We start from the raw sequence: 19,243 nt of genomic DNA, 5'->3' as shown, positions 1-19,243 counted from the left end.
GGCAGCGCTACCTCTATATTACAGTGACAGGCCCGGCAGCGCTCCCCCCATATTACAGTGACAGGTCCGGCAGCACTACCCTCATATTACAGTGACAGGTCCGGCAGCATTACTCCCATATTACAGTGACAGGCCCGGCAGCGCTACCCCCATATTACAGTGACAGGACCGGCAGCGCTGCCCCCATATTACAGTGACAGGACCGGCAGCGCTACCCCCATATTACAGTGACAGGCCCGGCAGCGCTACCCCCATATTACAGTGACAGGCCCGGCAGCGCTACCTCTATATTACAGTGACAGACCCGGCAGCGCTACCCCCATATTACAGTGACAGGCCCGGCAGCGCTACCCCCATATTACAGTGACAGACCCGGCAGTGCTACCCCCACATTACAGTGACAGACCCGGCAGCGCTACCCCCATATTACAGTGACAGGCCCGGCAACGCTACTCCCATATTACAGTGACAGGCCCGGCAGCGCTACCCCCATATTACAGTGACAGGCCCGGCAACGCTACTCCCATATTACAGTGACAGGCCCGGCAGTGCTACCCCTATATTACAGTGACAGGTCCGGCAGCGCTACTCCCATATTACAGTGACAGGCCCGGCAGCGCTACCTCTATATTACAGTGACAGGACCGGCAGCACTACCCTCATATTACAGTGACAGGACCGGCAGCGCTACCCCTATATTACAGTGACAGGCCCGGCAGCACTACCCTCATATTACAGTGACAGGCCCGGCAGCACTACCTCTATATTACAGTGACAGGCCCGGCAGCACTACCCTCATATTACAGTGACAGGCCCGGCAGCACTACCTCTATATTACAGTGACAGGACCGGCAGCACTACCCTCATATTACAGTGACAGGACCGGCAGCGCTACCTCTATATTACAGTGACAGGACCGGCAGCGCTACCTCTATATTACAGTGACAGGACCGGCAGCACTACCCTCATATTACAGTGACAGGACCGGCAGCGCTACCCCCATATTACAGTGACAGGCCCGGCAGCGCTACCCCTATATTACAGTGACAGGCCCGGCAGCGCTACCCCTATATTACAGTGACAGGCCCGGCAGCACTACCCTCATATTACAGTGACAGGCCCGGCAGCACTACCCTCATATTACAGTGACAGGCCCGGCAGCATTACCTCCATATTACAGTGACAGGTCCGGCAGCGCTACCCCTATATTACAGTGACAGGCCCGGCAGCACTACCCTCATATTACAGTGACAGGCCCGGCAGCATTACCTCCATATTACAGTGACAGGCCCGGCAGCACTACTCTCATATTACAGTGACAGGCCCGGCAGCGCTACCCTCATATTACAGTGACAGGTCCGGCAGCGCTACCCCCATATTACAGTGACAGGCCCGACAGCGCTACCCCTATATTACAGTGACAGGCCCGGCAGTGCTACCCCCATATTACAGTGACAGGTCCGGCAGTGCTACCCTCATATTACAGTGACAGGCCCGGCAGCGCTACTCCATATTACAGTGACAGGCCCGGCAGCGCTACCTCTATATTACAGTGACAGGACCGGCAGCACTACCCTCATATTACAGTGACAGGCCCGGCAGCACTACCCTCATATTACAGTGACAGGCCCGACAGCACTACCCTCATATTACAGTGACAGACCCGGCAGCGCTACTCCATATTACAGTGACAGGCCCGGCAGCGCTACCTCTATATTACAGTGACAGGACCGGCAGCACTACCCTCATATTACAGTGACAGGCCCGACAGCACTACCCTCATATTACAGTGACAGGCCCGGCAGCGCTACCTCTATATTACAGTGACAGGCCCGGCAGCGCTACCCCCATATTACAGTGACAGACCCGGCAGCGCTACCCCCATATTACAGTGACAGGACCGGCAGCGCTACCCCTATATTACAGTGACAGGCCCGGCAGTGCTACCCCCATATTACAGTGACAGGCCCGGCAGTGCTACCCCCATATTACAGTGACAGGTCCGGCAGTGCTACCTCTATATTACAGTGACAGGCCCGGCAGCGCTACCTCTATATTACAGTGACAGGCCCGGCAGCACTACTCCCATATTACAGTGACAGGCCCGACAGTACTACCCTCATATTACAGTGACAGGTCCGGCAGTGCTCCCCCCATATTACAGTGACAGGCCCGGCAGCGCTACCCCTATATTACAGTGACAGGCCCGGCAGCACTACCCCCATATTACAGTGACAGGCCCGACAGCGATACCTCTATATTACAGTGACAGGCCCGGCAGCGCTACTCCCATAGTACAGTGACAGGCCCGGCAGCGCTACCCCTATATTACAGTGACAGGCCCGGCAGCACTACTCCCATATTACAGTGACAGGTCCGGCAGTGCTACCCCCATATTACAGTGACAGGCCCGGCAGCACTACCCCCATATTACAGTGACAGGCCCGGCAGCACTACTCCCATATTACAGTGACAGGCCCGGCAGCGCTACCTCTATATTACAGTGACAGGACCGGCAGCGCTACTCCCATATTACAGTGACAGGCCCGGCAGCGCTACCTCTATATTACAGTGACAGGACCGGCAGCACTACCCTCATATTACAGTGACAGGTCCGGCAGTGCTCCCCCCATATTACAGTGACAGGCCCGGCAGCACTACCCTCATATTACAGTGACAGGACCGGCAGCGCTACCCCCATATTACAGTGACAGGTCCGGCAGCGCTACCCTCATATTACAGTGACAGGACCGGCAGCACTACCCTCATATTACAGTGACAGGACCGGCAGCACTACCCTCATATTACAGTGACAGGACCGGCAGCACTACCCTCATATTACAGTGACAGGTCCGGCAGCACTACCCTCATATTACAGTGACAGGCCCGGCAGCGCTACCTCTATATTACAGTGACAGGCCCGGCAGCACTACCCCCATATTACAGTGACAGGCCCGGCAGCACTACTCCCATATTACAGTGACAGGCCCGGCAGCGCTACCTCTATATTACAGTGACAGGACCGGCAGCGCTACTCCCATATTACAGTGACAGGCCCGGCAGCGCTACCTCTATATTACAGTGACAGGACCGGCAGCACTACCCTCATATTACAGTGACAGGTCCGGCAGTGCTCCCCCCATATTACAGTGACAGGCCCGGCAGCACTACCCTCATATTACAGTGACAGGACCGGCAGCGCTACCCCCATATTACAGTGACAGGTCCGGCAGCACTACCCTCATATTACAGTGACAGGACCGGCAGCACTACCCTCATATTACAGTGACAGGACCGGCAGCACTACCCTCATATTACAGTGACAGGCCCGGCAGCACTACCCCTATATTACAGTGACAGGCCCGGCAGCACTACCCTCATATTACAGTGACAGGTCCGGCAGCACTACCCTCATATTACAGTGACAGGACCGGCAGCACTACCCTCATATTACAGTGACAGGCCCGGCAGCACTACCCCTATATTACAGTGACAGGCCCGGCAGCACTACCCTCATATTACAGTGACAGGACCGGCAGCACTACCCTCATATTACAGTGACAGGCCCGGCAGCACTACCCCTATATTACAGTGACAGGCCCGGCAGCGCTACCCCCATATTACAGTGACAGGCCCGGCAGCGCTGCCCCCATATTAGAGTGACAGGCCCGGCAGCGCTACCCCCATATTACAGTGACAGGCCCGGCAGCGCTACCCCCATATTACAGTGACAGGCCCGGCAGCGCTAACCCTATATTACAGTGACAGGCCCGGCAGCGCTACCCCCATATTACAGTGACAGGTCCGGCAGTGCTACCCCTATATTACAGTGACAGGCCCGGCAGCGCTACCTCTATATTACAGTGACAGGCCCGGCAGCACTACTCCCATATTACAGTGACAGGCCCGGCAGTGCTACCCCCATATTACAGTGACAGGACCGGCAGCACTACCTCTATATTACAGTGACAGGCCCGGCAGCGCTACCCTCATATTACAGTGACAGGTCCGGCAGTCTTATCAGGCGTCTGTATACCATGGAACTGATAAATGAGAATTATGAACCAGTTTCTGTCCCACTTACCTGTTCCAGCAAACTCGTCCCTCCAGCACCTGCATTTCCCCGAGAATGGCGAGGAGAAGAGACGACTTGCCGCAACCGACCTGTCCCACCACCATGGTCAGCTGACCTAGAGGCAAGAGAAATGTGATTACAGGAGGTGATCCGCTATTTATTACCATTTACGTATATAGATCCAGCAGATCCCGTTTATCTGTAAAAACTGTTCTTCATTAATCATGAGGCGTTTCCAAAACAGTTGGGCGGGTTACACGGGTACTTCACATGTACAACACGTGACCCTCTCCTATAAGGTACATGCAACTCAAAATGGCGTGTAACGCTGCGGACAAACTCAGATTTGCATTCAACTTAATGATGGTGGCTGGCTTTTAGCTGAACGCCGCAGCCACAAAAGTGTGCAGTAAGACAAAGGGCGTGCCACCGGAATTGGGAGCTATATGGATTTGTCCTGTTTTTACACGTAGCTTTTGCTGTGAGGGTGGTGTCGGTGCAAGTGCGCAGCGACAGAAATGACAGGTATCAACCAAGCGCACAGATACAGATGTGTCCTCTTACATCTTTGCTCCGTGCGCTGCAAGTCGCGTTACACATAACGCGTGAGTGTCGTGTGCTCGTCAGCACTGAGCGTAATTTTTTTGTCTTTTTCAGTGAAAATACGTCTTAGAGCAGCTTCTGCTGATTAAAATGATATGCAGCATGCCTATATTCTGTGTGTGACTGCGGCTGTATCTGCATAGGAAATGCTATGCTGCAGTGTTTTCATGGAAAACACTGTAACGTGGCATTTCGGATGCAGATAGAGCCATAATTGCACACAGAATACAGGCATGCTGCATATCATTTTAATCAGCAGCAGCTGTTGGTGCGTCCTATTACATTACTGTGCTTATAAGGTGCATTTTCGCTGAAAAAGATGCAAAAAAGACGCTTAGAACTACCGAGTCCCGCTACGGCATGGTGCAACTTGAAGGGATGTTTATCGATACTGCAGCAAGGATGGAAGCGGGCACATCTGTAGGAGGTGATCTGCTCGCTAAACGTGCGTACTGCTCTGCCAATGGAACGCTGGAGCAATTGTGGCGAATTTGCGTTCAGCTCAGAGGGTCTGGTATAAAATATCTACAGTAATTACATACAGTCATTAGGTCGACCCCATATGGTCGATATGAATTAGGTCGACAGGGTCAAAAGGTTGACCAGAAAATGGTTGACACAAGTTTTTTACGTTTTTGGGTCATTTTCTGTGTTTCATCGTATGTAACGCGGGCTCAGACCGGTTGTTATTCCCAATCATAGTCCACCTAGGTGGTAATCAAGGAAACGGTGAAAAATATGTGAAACTGAAAACCCCCCAAAAAACTTGTGTCGAATATTGTCATGTTAACCCTTTTGTACCTGTCGACCTTAAGCTTTGTCTTCCTTTTACCTGTAGACCTTGCTTTTCCTTTTACCTGTAGACCTTCCTTTTACCTGTAGACCTTCCTTTTCATTTTACCTGTAGCCCTTCCTTTTCCTTTTTCCTGTAGACCTTCCTTTTCCTTTTTCCTGTAGACCTAGACCTTCCTTTTCCTTTTTCCTGTAGACCTTCCTTTTCCTTTTTCCTGTAGACCTTCCTTTTCCTTTTACCTGTAGACCTTCCTTTTCCTTTTTCCTGTAGACCTTCCTTTTCCTTTTTCCTGTAGACCTTCCTTTTCCTTTTTCCTGTAGACCTTCCTTTTCCTTTTACCTGTAGCCCTTCCTTTTCCCTGTAGACCTTCCTTTTACCTGTAGACCTTCCTTTTCCTTTTACCTGTAGACCTTCCTTTTCCTTTTTCCTGTAGACCTTCCTTTTCCTTTTACCTGTAGCCCTTCCTTTTCCTTTTTCCTGTAGACCTTCCTTTTCCTTTTACCTGTAGACCTTCCTTTTCCTTTTACCTGTAGACCTTCCTTTTCCTTTTTCCTGTAGACCTTCCTTTTCCTTTTACCTGTAGACCTTCCTTTTCCTTTTTCCTGTAGACCTTCCTTTTCCTTTTTCCTGTAGACCTTCCTTTTCCTTTTACCTGAAGACCTTTTTACCCCGTCGACCTAATGCATGTCGACCGTATCAGTAGCGCATGCAGGGGGGTTTCTTAGTACCCAGAAACCTCCCGATGGACCAAATTTTTTGTTTTATCTCAGCCGTGGTCCCGACTCCCACGGCCTACAATCAGGCCCCCACCCCTCGCGGCTATATGCCGCGATTCGCAGGTCTGTGGGTAGGAGGCAGAGCCAATATGACCTACCATACGGGTACCAATGCAAATACTATAACTGCTTAGTCATTATTAGACCCGGGAGGCGTGTATACAATGTGTGGCCCCTATAGCGACTTCTGCTCAGGGCCCATTACACCACATACTGTAACATGTCCATGACCCCCGGGAAGGACGCTACCTGTTGGTATTTGGATATCGATGTTGGATAAAGTTGCCAAACCGGTTCCCCAGGAAAAGTACCCGCCGCAGACCTATGGAATACAGAAGGGTCACAATGAGCGATGCCGTAATCACATGACCCAAACTTCCCTCATTATATATATATATATTATACGGAAACAGGAGCCAGACAGTGAGTTTCACTTACACAGTTATTATCATCATAATGGTTTACTCCTACTGCGCCACAAATTACACAGCGCTGTGCAGAGAATATTATTATACATCAACAGCGATTTGCTGAGAGCTCTGCTTTGCAAAAACCCCTGGAGTTTATCACTCACACAAACAGTTCTGAACTTTAACTAGAATTTATATATATATATATATATATATATATATACGGTATAGATATATATGCAAAGGTCACATTGTGCTTTTGTATCGCTGACAAGGAGCTGTCAGAACGCAGGAACCTTGATTGCCGCCTCCTCGCTGTCTGCAGAGCGCATCTGTCTCCGAGGGGACTGATCGTATTTGTCCAGCTGATACCTCAGGGGCTGTTTCCTGTTTATGGCTCTGGAATGCTGTGGGAGAAAGGATATTGCTGTCAGTCAGGGTAAGAGTCACATTGCGTGCAAGTCACCTGTAATTACACTTGCAGAACTAACGCCTGATGCACAGTTGTACGCTATTCGATGTTTACGCAATTGAATGATTATCGGCAGACTGCGTATGTACCGTGATAGCACTGCGGCTGCGCATGTGTAACGGTGGCTTTGTGAGTCCACTCACAGCGAGATTTTCTTTGCAGAGTGACTGACAGGAAGGGAACGTTTGGGGGAGGTAACGGGGCAGTGGCGACAAAAATGCAGCATGTAATGGCCGTTTATGGAGTGTATATATGATGTCAGCTAAGATCATGTACGCAGAGAAACATGGCGCCTGCGTCGCTTCTGTTTTAGGAAGATAAAGTGTCCAAGATTGTGCACGTGTCTCTCCCGTCTCTTTCCTCATTAGCACTTGGAAACCTGCAGAAGTAAATATTTATACAGCAGCGCAGACGTAGCGCAGTACGGAGTGTGTATTATAAATCCGCTATGACACGTACAATTCCCGGATGTTTCTTGCAGGCATCGAACAGGCGGGGGGAATCTCCATTCCTCATGGTGTCATCCCGGATCTCGTCACTGGTGAAGAACTCGTTCAGCTTCTGGACACTGGGGAGAGAGAATGCCAGGCTGAAATTAGACGTCAGCCGCATGGGACTACAATAACCAGAAATGTGACAAGGAATTCAGAATATTGTATTATTATTATAAATGATGAAGGATCTGTAGGACGGAGAGAAGCTTTCATTTCCTCATCATCCTCTATCGTTAAGTCATAAGGCGCCAGGAAACTCAATCGTGTCAGATGGTCAGTCTAACAAATCTACCAAAACTTAAATCATACATCAAAATACCAAATACATATGAGGTTGATGGAGAAGGGTCAGAGGTGAGACCCTGAGCATGGAAGCTTGGGTAGATGTGAGACCCTGAGCATGGGAGCTTACAGTCAGATGGAGAGCCAGTAGGAGCTGGTGGGTTTGGGAATGGAGAACGGAGAGGTCATGGACATATTACCAGGAGGCGTTAGTAAGGGAGAGAAGCTGTGATTGGATACTGGGGTTACAGGGAGACCATGTAGGGAGCTGCGGCTGATACAAAGCTGAATAGAGGGGTGAGGGGACGGCCGGATAGGAGGAGGGTACAATAGACATGGCATGAGGTAATGTGAGGATGAGGCTCATGTAACCATCTGTCAAGGTCTAGAAGGTGTGTGGTGATAATAGTGCAAGGGGCTGGATGTGCGGTGCTGGAATAACGACAGGGTGTCCGGGGCAGTCGTCCAGGGGCACCCACACATAGCTACATTATCAGTATGGGGGCACGGTGGCATGATGTGACTTGAGGGCACTACAGTTATTGAGAAAGTTATTGGTAGGGGCCCCCACATGTTAGTTGCCCTGGGGCCACCACAGACTTTATTCTGGTTCTGAATGTAAGGAGCACAGCTGAGGGCGGAGGGGAAGAAAATACAAGATGGGTTATCACAGACATTTGGATTGCGCTGAGGTGGATGTGGAGGACGAGGTCCTAGAACAGCGCCTTTGGTGACCACATCAGATGGAGAGAGTGGAAGTATAATGACCATGTAATGTGCCCGGAATATAATGCTACAACACTATAGCATGAAGCTAGTCCGGCGCAGGGAAGAGCCCTCACACCGCCCATCAGCGCGCTCCGTGGATTTGATGATAAATAACACACTGCGATAATGTTCCTGTCGCACCTCACGAGCGCTTTCACTGCAAATCTGACGACGGTGGAGAGCAGGAAGAGCGGAGTCACCAGGATGTGGAATAGCGACAGCGACGCGAAGGCGCTGGCCGGAGTCAGCGTTTTGCTCTCTACGTACTCGTGGGTCACAAATGTCTGCGGGGGAGAGAGAAGCGTGAAACCCGGGCAGGAAACACAGTCGCACATTCATTATTATTATTATGCTTTATTTATATGGCGCCACAAGGGATCCGCAGCGCCCAATTACACAGTACACAATCTAATGAGCAAACAAGAAATCAGCACTTACAGTACAGGACAATATAGGAGAGGTATAGAAACCCCGGGGTCAGGTGCCATCAGAGGGAGTATGGAGTATGAGACAGTGTAAGTAAGAGAAGGAAAGGCACATGAGGAAAGAGGGCCCTGCTCTTACCAGCTTACAATCTAAAAGGTGAGGGGCTAACAGACCGGAGTGACAGGGGGACTACGGGAAACTAGCAGGAACATTGCTACATGGCTGATTGCTCTAACGCTCTGCGAGAATGAGTCATATGTGGACGCTATTCCGATATTTACGCAGTCGAGCAATTATTGGTGGACTGCGCTTACATACTAGCCGCTAGGGCTGGTGGGGAAATCATCTGATGTATCTATCTGTAAGGCCTGTCTGCCATTTAGAGGGTTTTGTCTGGACTTTCAGCAGGGGTATATGTACTAAGCCTTGGAGAGATAAAGTGGACGGAGATAAAGTACCAGCCAAATCAGCTCCTAACTGTCAGTTTTCAAACACAGCCTGTGGCATGACAGCTAGGAGCTGATTGGCTGGAAATTTATCTCTCTCTACTTTTATCACTTAAAGATTTAGTACACCTCTCCCACAGCCTGTGACGCGGTGCGGCATTAGCGTATGTTCTCAGATCCGCTGCGACAGTAGATGATCCCTCTTGCGTCCTCCTCGGAATCGGGCGCACTGTCCGCTGTTTAGTGTGAATGAGTATTGAGTATACAGGCTGTATCCTTGGGGTGACCACATCCATACATGTATATTCAATTATTATTATTACATTTTGTCACTTTATAAAATGATTTTGTATTTATCATTAATACAGAAAATACCTTACGCTACAGATGGGAGACACGCAGGGAAATATAATAACTGTACTGTGAAGCGCAGGTAACGGAGAACAGGAAAATCATTTATTGTAAAAAATATATATATTATATTAAATCCTGTGCGGTGGAATTAGAGAAGGAACAGTAATTATCGTCATGGTGACATTGATGACAACATAAGACACATGTTAACGTGTAGGTGAACAGAGGGTGGTCTTACTGCCAACACTGCCGCGATGGGTATCGCCGCGTTCATAAATACTGCAAAATAAAACACAGACACATTAGAGGATAATTCTCTCATTTCTACAGAACAGACTGAAGATCATTGTGTTACCGGTAATATCAATAGGAATCAAGTAGAAGTGTACTAGAAAAACATGTGACAATCCCAAATCCTGTGTTATAGCGGCCCTACTGTTCCTTATAGTACCCTGCTCATCAATGCAGTGTCCAAGACCATCCAGTCACTGGTCGCTCATAACTCGCCCTGCTCTTCACCGAGACCTCTCCTACTGTGACCGGCGCCGGAACCCCGACACCTCTCCTACTGTGACCAACGCCGGAACCCTGACACCTCTCCTGCTGTGATCGACGCCGGAACCCTGACACCTCTCCTGCTGTGACCGACGCCAGAACCCCGACACCTCTCCTACTGTGACCAACGCCGGAACCCTGACACCTCTCCTGCTGTGACCGACGCCGGAACCCTGACACCTCTCCTGCTGTGACCGGCGCCGGAACCCCGACACCTCTCCTACTGTGACCGAAGCCAAAACCCTGACACCTCTCCTGCTGTGACCGACACCGGACCCCTGACACCTCTCCTACTGTGACCGACCCTGCAACCCTGACACCTCTCCTACTGTGACCAACGCCGGATCCCTGACACCTCTCCTGCTTGTCATCCTTTCGCCTTCTGTTTTATGCAGCAAGTTATATACACACCTAGACAAAGTGGGGCAGATGTATTAACCTGTAGAAGGCATAAGGAAGTGATAAACCAGTGATATGTGCAAGGTGATAAAGGCAGCTGCCAATCAACTCCTAACTGTCAATTTGCATATTGGAGCTGATTGGCTGGTGCGTTTATCACCTTGCACATATCACTGGTTTATCACTTCCTTATGCCTTCTCCAGGTTAATACATCTGACCCTATGTTCCTTGTATGACTATTGATTATATATCTGTACCTGGATTGACCCATCATATACAGATGCTCATCTTTGCTGCAATGCAGCATGCAAGAAATGATGGCGCATTTGACAGTCCTCATGTATACCGCCCAAATAAATGTTTGCGTTGTGCAGAGGGCTTCGCGCTGCCTGCGGAATGATGCACAAATCTCCTATACATCTCATTTCCACATGGAATTAATGAATACGACTCTAGAATGAGTATAAACTAAGGAAGCGCAACTCACTGGAGAGGGACGTGTGCAGCGCAAATGTCTTCAGGCTGGTCAGTTCCTTCATCCTGGTCTCCTCCACGCTGGCGCAGAAGATATTCTCCCAGGCGTACAACTTCAGCAACTTAATTCCTTTCAGGATCTCGTTTGTTTTCTTAAGCCGCTCCGTGGAATAATCCTTCGATGGCAGGAAAACAAACGTGATGTAATAATGGCCACTGACGTTACATAACAGGCTAACACAGTAACAATCATTTACAAAGCGCAAAAGGGTAAGGCCGCAGGGCCAATGCGCTACTGTGACACCGCGTGCCAACCTTCACCCAATGCCGCAGTTTAAATGTGAATATTATGGCTCTGCAAGTAAAGATGGCAGCACAAGCGGAGACACAAAGGGTCACACTGATTTATGGCGATAGTTGGGTAGTCCGGGGCAAAACGATTTGCAGATTAGGTATAAGTGTTCGTATTGCTGCAATAAAGCTGAAACACAAGAGTTAATGCCTTGGGATGATATATATATATATTTAGGATAAAGGCTATATCCTCGTATATCTTTTTCCATTACAAATTTGTCTAACCCATTTTTAAACGCATTGACTGAGTCCACCATTACAACCTTCTCTGGCAGTATATTCCATATTCATATTGCCCTTACAGTGAAGAATCCCTTCCTGCGCGAAGTACGAAAATTTCCTCTCCTCAAGCCGAAGCGTGTGTCTGCGTGTTTTGTGTAGAGGTCTCTTAGTAAACAACTCACATGATAGCTCCGCATATTGCCCCTTTATATATCTGCAAATATTAATCATATCTCCTCTTATTCGTCTCATTTCTAGTGTAAACATATCCAACCTAAAAAGCCTCTCCTCATAGTACAGTGTCTCCAACCCCTTAATCAGTTTGATGGCTCGCCTCTGAACCCTTTCAAGTTCTAATATGTCTCTTTTATAGTGAGGTGCTCAGAACTGTACATAATACTCAAGATGCGGCCGTACCAATGATTTATACAGTGGCAGGATTACGCTCTCATCCCTTGTCTCCATTCCCCTTTTAATGCATGCTAACACCCTATTTGTCATTGTTGCTGCACTTTGACATTGTGTGTTGCTGCTAAATCTACTATCAATGAGCACCCCCAAATCCTTTTCTAATACTGTTTCCCCTGTTTTTTCCCCAATTAATTGGTCGGTTGCATATTTATTCTTAGTCCCAAAGTGCAAAAATTGACACTGTGCTTTCTAGTCCTTCTCCTAAATCATTAATAAATAGATTAAATAATAGTGGCCCCAGCACAGAACCCTGCGGTATCCCACTAATTACTTTTGCCCAGGTGGAAAACATCCCATTAATCACCACTCGCTGTTCCCTGTTATCAAGCCAATTACTCACCCATGTACAAATAGTGTCTGCTATACAGAGCTCCCTTAATTTGAAAATCAGCCTTCTGTGAGGTACTGTGTCAAACGCTTTTGCAAAATCCAGATAGACCACATCTATTGCGTTACCCTGGTCGAGATTGTCACTTACTACCTCATAGAAGCTAATCAAATTAGTTTGGCATGACCTATTTCTCACAAAACCATGCTGGTTCTTATTAACAGCATGGGAGTTCTCCAAGTAGTCCTGTATGCTGTCCCTTAGTATACTTTCCAATAGTTTCCCCACTATTGATGTCGGACTAACCGGTCTATAGTTACCAGGATGACGTTTAATGCCCTTTTTAAATATTGGGACTACATCTGCTATACGCCAGTCCTTTGGTACCATGCCTGATCTACAGTAAGTGACTCAGTGAAAATCAGGTACAGCGGCCTGGCTATATCAGCGTTTAGTTCCATCAGAACCCTAGGATGTAAACCATCTGTCATCTGTCTATTAGTCTTAATTTTTTTTCATTGTTCTTGGACTACTTCCTCAGACAGATAAATGTTAAGCAATTGGCCTTTAGTAATAATATTGTTACTGTTACTCAATAATCCCACAATCTGGTCCTCTCTAGTAAACACTGATGAGAAAAATGTGTTCAATATTTCAGCTTCTTCATTGTCATCATTTATTAGGAATCCCAGTTCATTTTTTAATGGCCCAATATTCTCTTTTTTTAGCCTCTTACCATTTATGTACTTAAATAATTTTTTAGGGTTAGTTTTACTCTCTTTAGCGATAGATATATATATATATATATATATATATATATCAGGGGTAAAGCAGCGTAGAGGTGCATTTCTGGGGCATTCCCTGGTTTGCAGGACGGGCGCACAGGAAAGATATGTAAAGTCTCTGACACCCATGCCGCAGGTCAGGTCTTGTCTCTGATATGATCTGACACATTCTCACCACTTCTGTGGGAAGCAAATTTCTAGACACATTTCAACCAAACTAAGAAAAGTCTTCCAACACCACAGAAAGCCACATGTAATACAGTCATGATAAGTCACATGAAAGGGACGTAGTGAGGAAGCAGGTTGGACATCTGATTTTATGTTTTGTGCAGTTCCTGGTTCATCCCTAACCCTAAATCCAGCCGCGGAGACCTTTGTGAATTTCTGACGCTGCTCTGCGTACTACAGTGAACATTGGCTGGTTACCTTGCACCTCCAGCCTAGCGGGGCTAGTACCCAATTCATAGACAGGTGTGTGTGTGTGTGTGTGTGTGTGTGTGTGTGTGTGTGGGGGGGGGTGCTACAGACACACGGATCCTTCCCTCTAGACCGGACTCGCTGGGTAGAGCAGACCCATAACACAAATCTTTCATATATCGCTGTCTTCATGACAATGCCTCTTTATTCTGCAGGGCTAACCCTTGTGTATGTGCTGAGTGGCCCCCACCAAACGCCATCCATACCCCCAGGGCCCCGGGGCCACACTTACCAGGGTATTCTTCTGTACCTCTGCAAGTTTTGTTGCAATGAAGTATTGCACAGGGGCGAGCAGCAGAATGACGGCGGCCCCCACTAAAGCGCTGCTGCTCAACATCTTGTACAGGAGGATCACCCCCATTATTATCTGAAAGAGACAAAGTAGTTACAATGTTCCTTATTGCGACAGAAAAAGTATCAGTGCCGACACATTGCTGACAGCAGACAGGATCAACATGCAATGGGCATATTTACAAAGAAGGTTAAAGCTCCATATGTGATACATGAACATCCATCCAATGAAAGATGATGGAAAGTATGGAGTGGTGACTCCTTAACCCTGGTATAGGCTGCAATGTATGGAAGGGTGACCCTGTAACTGTGACATGTGCTGCAATGTATGGAAGGGTGACCCTGTAACTGTGACATGTGCTGCAATGTATGGAAGGGTGACCCTGTTACTGTGGCATGTGCTGCAATGTATGGAAGGGTGACCCTGTAACTGTGGCATATGCTGTAATGTATGGAAGGGTGACCCTGTAACTGTGACATATGCTGCAATGTATGGAAGGGTGACCCTGTTACTGTGACATGTGCTGCAATGTATGGAAGGGTGACCCTGTAACTGTGACATATGCTGCAATGTATGGAATGGTGACCCTGTAACTGTGACATATGCTGCAATGTATGGAATGGTGACCCTGTAACTGTGACATATGCTGTAATGTATGGAAGGGTGACCCTGTAACTGTGACATGTGCTGCAATGTATGGAAGGGTGACCCTGTAACTGTGACATGTGCTGCAATGTATGGAAGGGTGACCCTGTAACTGTGGCATATGCTGTAATGTATGGAAGGGTGACCCTGTAACTGTGACATATGCTGCAATGTATGGAAGGGTGACCCTGTAACTGTGACATATGCTGCAATGTATGGAAGGGTGACCCTGTAACTGTGACATATGCTGCAATGTATGGAAGGGTGACCCTGTAACTGTGACATGTGCTGCAATGTATGGAAGGGTGACCCTGTTACTGTGGCATGTGCTGCAATGTATGGAAGGGTGACCCTGTAACTGTGGCATATGCTGTAATGTATGGAAGGGTGACCTGTAACTGTGACATATGCTGCAATGTATGGAAGGGTGACCCTGTAACTGTGACATGTGCTGCAATGTATGGAAGGGTGACCCTGTTACTGTGGCATGTGCTGCAATGTATGGAAGGGTGACCCTGTAACTGTGGCATATGCTGTAATGTATGGAAGGGTGACCCTGTAACTGTGACATGTGCTGCAATGTATGGAAGGGTGACCCTGTAACTGTGACATGTGCTGCAATGTATGGAAGGGTGACCCTGTAACTGTGACATGTGCTGCAATGTATGGAAGGGTGACCCTGTAACTGTGACATATGCTGCAATGTATGGAAGGGTGACCCTGTAACTGTGACATGTGCTGCAATGTATGGAAGGGTGACCCTGTAACTGTGACATTTGCTGCAATGTATGGAAGGGTGACCCTGTAACTGTGACATATGCTGCAATGTATGGAAGGGTGACCCTGTAACTGTGACATATGCTGCAATGTATGGAAGGGTGACCCTGTAACTGTGACATGTGCTGCAATGTATGGAAGGGTGACCCTGTTACTGTGGCATGTGCTGCAATGTATGGAAGGGTGACCCTGTAACTGTGGCATATGCTGTAATGTATGGAAGGGTGACCCTGTAACTGTGGCATATGCTGTAATGTATGGAAGGGTGACCTGTAACTGTGACATATGCTGCAATGTATGGAAGGGTGACCCTGTAACTGTGACATGTGCTGCAATGTATGGAAGGGTGACCCTGTTACTGTGGCATGTGCTGCAATGTATGGAAGGGTGACCCTGTAACTGTGGCATATGCTGTAATGTATGGAAGGGTGACCCTGTAACTGTGACATATGCTGCAATGTATGGAAGGGTGACCCTGTAACTGTGACATATGCTGCAATGTATGGAAGGGTGACCCTGTAACTGTGACATGTGCTGCAATGTATGGAAGGGTGACCCTGTAACTGTGACATGTGCTGCAATGTATGGAAGGGTGACCCTGTAACTGTGACATGTGCTGCAATGTATGGAAGGGTGACCCTGTAACTGTGACATATGCTGCAATGTATGGAAGGGTGACCCTGTAACTGTGACATGTGCTGCAATGTATGGAAGGGTGACCCTGTAACTGTGACATATGCTGCAATGTATGGAAGGGTGACCCTGTAACTGTGACATGTGCTGCAATGTATGGAAGGGTGACCCTGTAACTGTGGCAGATGCTGCAATGTATGGAAGGGTGACCCTGTAACTGTGACATATGCTGTAATGTATGGAAGGGTGACCCTGTAACTGTGACATGTGCTGCAATGTATGGAAGGGTGACCCTGTAACTGTGACATGTGCTGCAATGTATGGAAGGGTGACCCTGTAACTGTGACATATGCTGCAATGTATGGAAGGGTGACCCTGTAACTGTGACATGTGCTGCAATGTATGGAAGGGTGACCCTGTAACTGTGACATTTGCTGCAATGTATGGAAGGGTGACCCTGTAACTGTGACATATGCTGCAATGTATGGAAGGGTGACCCTGTAACTGTGACATATGCTGTAATGTATGGAAGGGTGACCCTGTAACTGTGACATATGCTGCAATGTATGGAAGGGTGACCCTGTAACTGTGACATGTGCTGCAATGTATGGAAGGGTGACCCTGTAACTGTGACATATGCTGCAATGTATGGAAGGGTGACCCTGTAACTGTGACATGTGCTGCAATGTATGGAAGGGTGACCCTGTAACTGTGACATTTGCTGCAATGTATGGAAGGGTGACCCTGTAACTGTGACATATGCTGCAATGTATGGAAGGGTGACCCTGTAACTGTGACATATGCTGTAATGTATGGAAGGGTGACCCTGTAACTGTGACATGTGCTGTAATGTATGGAAGGGTGACCCTGTAACTGTGACATATGCTGCAATGTATGGAAGGGTGACCCTGTAACTGTGACATGTGCTGTAATGTATGGAAGGGTGACCCTGTAACTGTGACATGTGCTGTAATGTATGGAAGGGTGACCCTGTAACTGTGGCAGATGCTGTAATGTATGGAAGGGTGACCCTGTAACTGTGACATGTGCTGTAATGTATGGAAGGGTGACCCTGTAACTGTGACATATGCTGTAATGTATGGAAGGGTGACCCTGTAACTGTGGCATATGCTGCAATGTATGGAAGGGTGACCCTGTAACTGTGACATATGCTGCAATGTATGGAAGGGTGACCCTGTTACTGTGACATATGCTGCAATGTATGGAAGGGTGACCCTGTAACTGTGACATATGCTGCAATGTATGGAAGGGTGACCCTGTAACTGTGACATATGCTGCAATGTATGGAAGGGTGACCCTGTTACTGTGGCATATGCTGCAATGTATGGAAGGGTGACCTGTAACTGTGACATATGCTGCAATGTATGGAAGGGTGACCCTGTAACTGTGGCATATGCTGTAATGTATGGAAGGGTGACCTGTAACTGTGACATGTGCTGCAATGTATGGAAGGGTGACCCTGTAACTGTGACATGTGCTGCAATGTATGGAAGGGTGACCCTGTAACTGTGACATATGCTGCAATGTATGGAAGGGTGACCCTGTTACTGTGGCATATGCTGCAATGTATGGAAGGGTGACCTGTAACTGTGACATATGCTGCAATGTATGGAAGGGTGACCCTGTAACTGTGGCATATGCTGTAATGTATGGAAGGGTGACCTGTAACTGTGACATGTGCTGCAATGTATGGAAGGGTGACCCTGTAACTGTGACATGTGCTGCAATGTATGGAAGGGTGACCCTGTAACTGTGACATATGCTGCAATGTATGGAAGGGTGACCCTGTAACTGTGACATGTGCTGCAATGTATGGAAGGGTGACCCTGTAACTGTGGCAGGTGCTGCAATGTATGGAAGGGTGACCCTGTGATTGTGGCAGGTGATGCAATGTATGGAAGGGTGACCCTGTAACTGTGACAGATGCTGCAATGTATGGAAGGTTGACCCTGTAACTGTGACATGTGCTGCAATGTATGGAAGGGTGACCCTGTAACTGTGACATGTGCTGCAATGTATGGAAGGGTGACCCTGTAACTGTGGCAGGTGCTGCAATGTATGGAAGGGTGACCCTGTGATTGTGGCAGGTGATGCAATGTATGGAAGGGTGACCCTGTAACTGTGACAGATGCTGCAATGTATGGAAGGGTGACCCTGTAACTGTGGCAGGTGCTGCAATGTATGGAAGGGTGACCCTGTGATTGTGGCAGGTGATGCAATGTATGGAAGGGTGACCCTGTAACTGTGACATATGCTGCAATGTATGGAAGGGTGACCCTGTAACTGTGACATATGCTGCAATGTATGGAAGGGTGACCCTGTAACTGTGGCAGGTGCTGCAATGTATGGAAGGGTGACCCTGTGATTGTGGCAGGTGATGCAATGTATGGAAGGGTGACCCTGTAACTGTGACAGATGCTGCAATGTATGGAAGGGTGACCCTGTAACTGTGGCAGGTGATGCAATGTATGGAAGGGTGACCCTGTAACTGTGACATGTGCTGCAATGTATGGAAGGGTGACCCTGTAACTGTGACATGTGCTGCAATGTATGGAAGGGTGACCCTGTAACTGTGACATATGCTGCAATGTATGGAAGGGTGACCCTATAACTGTGACATGTGCTGCAATGTATGGAAGGGTGACCCTGTAACTGTGACATATGCTGCAATGTATGGAAGGGTGACCCTGTAACTGTGGCATATGCTGTAATGTATGGAAGGGTGACCCTGTAACTGTGGCATATGCTGTAATGTATGGAAGGGTGACCTGTAACTGTGACATATGCTGCAATGTATGGAAGGGTGACCCTGTAACTGTGACATATGCTGCAATGTATGGAAGGGTGACCCTGTAACTGTGACATGTGCTGCAATGTATGGAAGGGTGACCCTGTAACTGTGGCATATGC

General features: G+C 48.2%; 1 protein-coding gene across 1 annotated transcript in view; it reads right to left on the bottom strand.

Moving 5' to 3' along the window:
* Positions 1-4,080: 4,080 nt before the first annotated feature.
* The window catches only part of LOC134934718 (ATP-binding cassette sub-family C member 9-like), a 119,403-nt gene continuing 104,240 nt past the window's right edge, over positions 4,081-19,243 (bottom strand). The window contains exons 10-17 of the mRNA XM_063930086.1: positions 14,198-14,332; positions 11,342-11,504; positions 10,138-10,178; positions 8,815-8,957; positions 7,589-7,697; positions 6,954-7,064; positions 6,497-6,569; positions 4,081-4,190 (exon numbers count right to left, since the gene is read on the bottom strand). Of these exons, the coding sequence (XP_063786156.1) occupies positions 4,081-4,190; positions 6,497-6,569; positions 6,954-7,064; positions 7,589-7,697; positions 8,815-8,957; positions 10,138-10,178; positions 11,342-11,504; positions 14,198-14,332 (885 nt within the window). The remainder of the gene's footprint in view (positions 4,191-6,496; positions 6,570-6,953; positions 7,065-7,588; positions 7,698-8,814; positions 8,958-10,137; positions 10,179-11,341; positions 11,505-14,197; positions 14,333-19,243) is intronic.

The sequence above is a fragment of the Pseudophryne corroboree genome, chromosome 6, assembly GCF_028390025.1.
Source record: "Pseudophryne corroboree isolate aPseCor3 chromosome 6, aPseCor3.hap2, whole genome shotgun sequence".
Lineage (NCBI taxonomy): Eukaryota > Metazoa > Chordata > Amphibia > Anura > Myobatrachidae > Pseudophryne > Pseudophryne corroboree.
The sequence above is the reverse complement of the archived record's forward strand: the minus strand, read 5'-3'. Positions and strand labels throughout refer to the sequence as shown.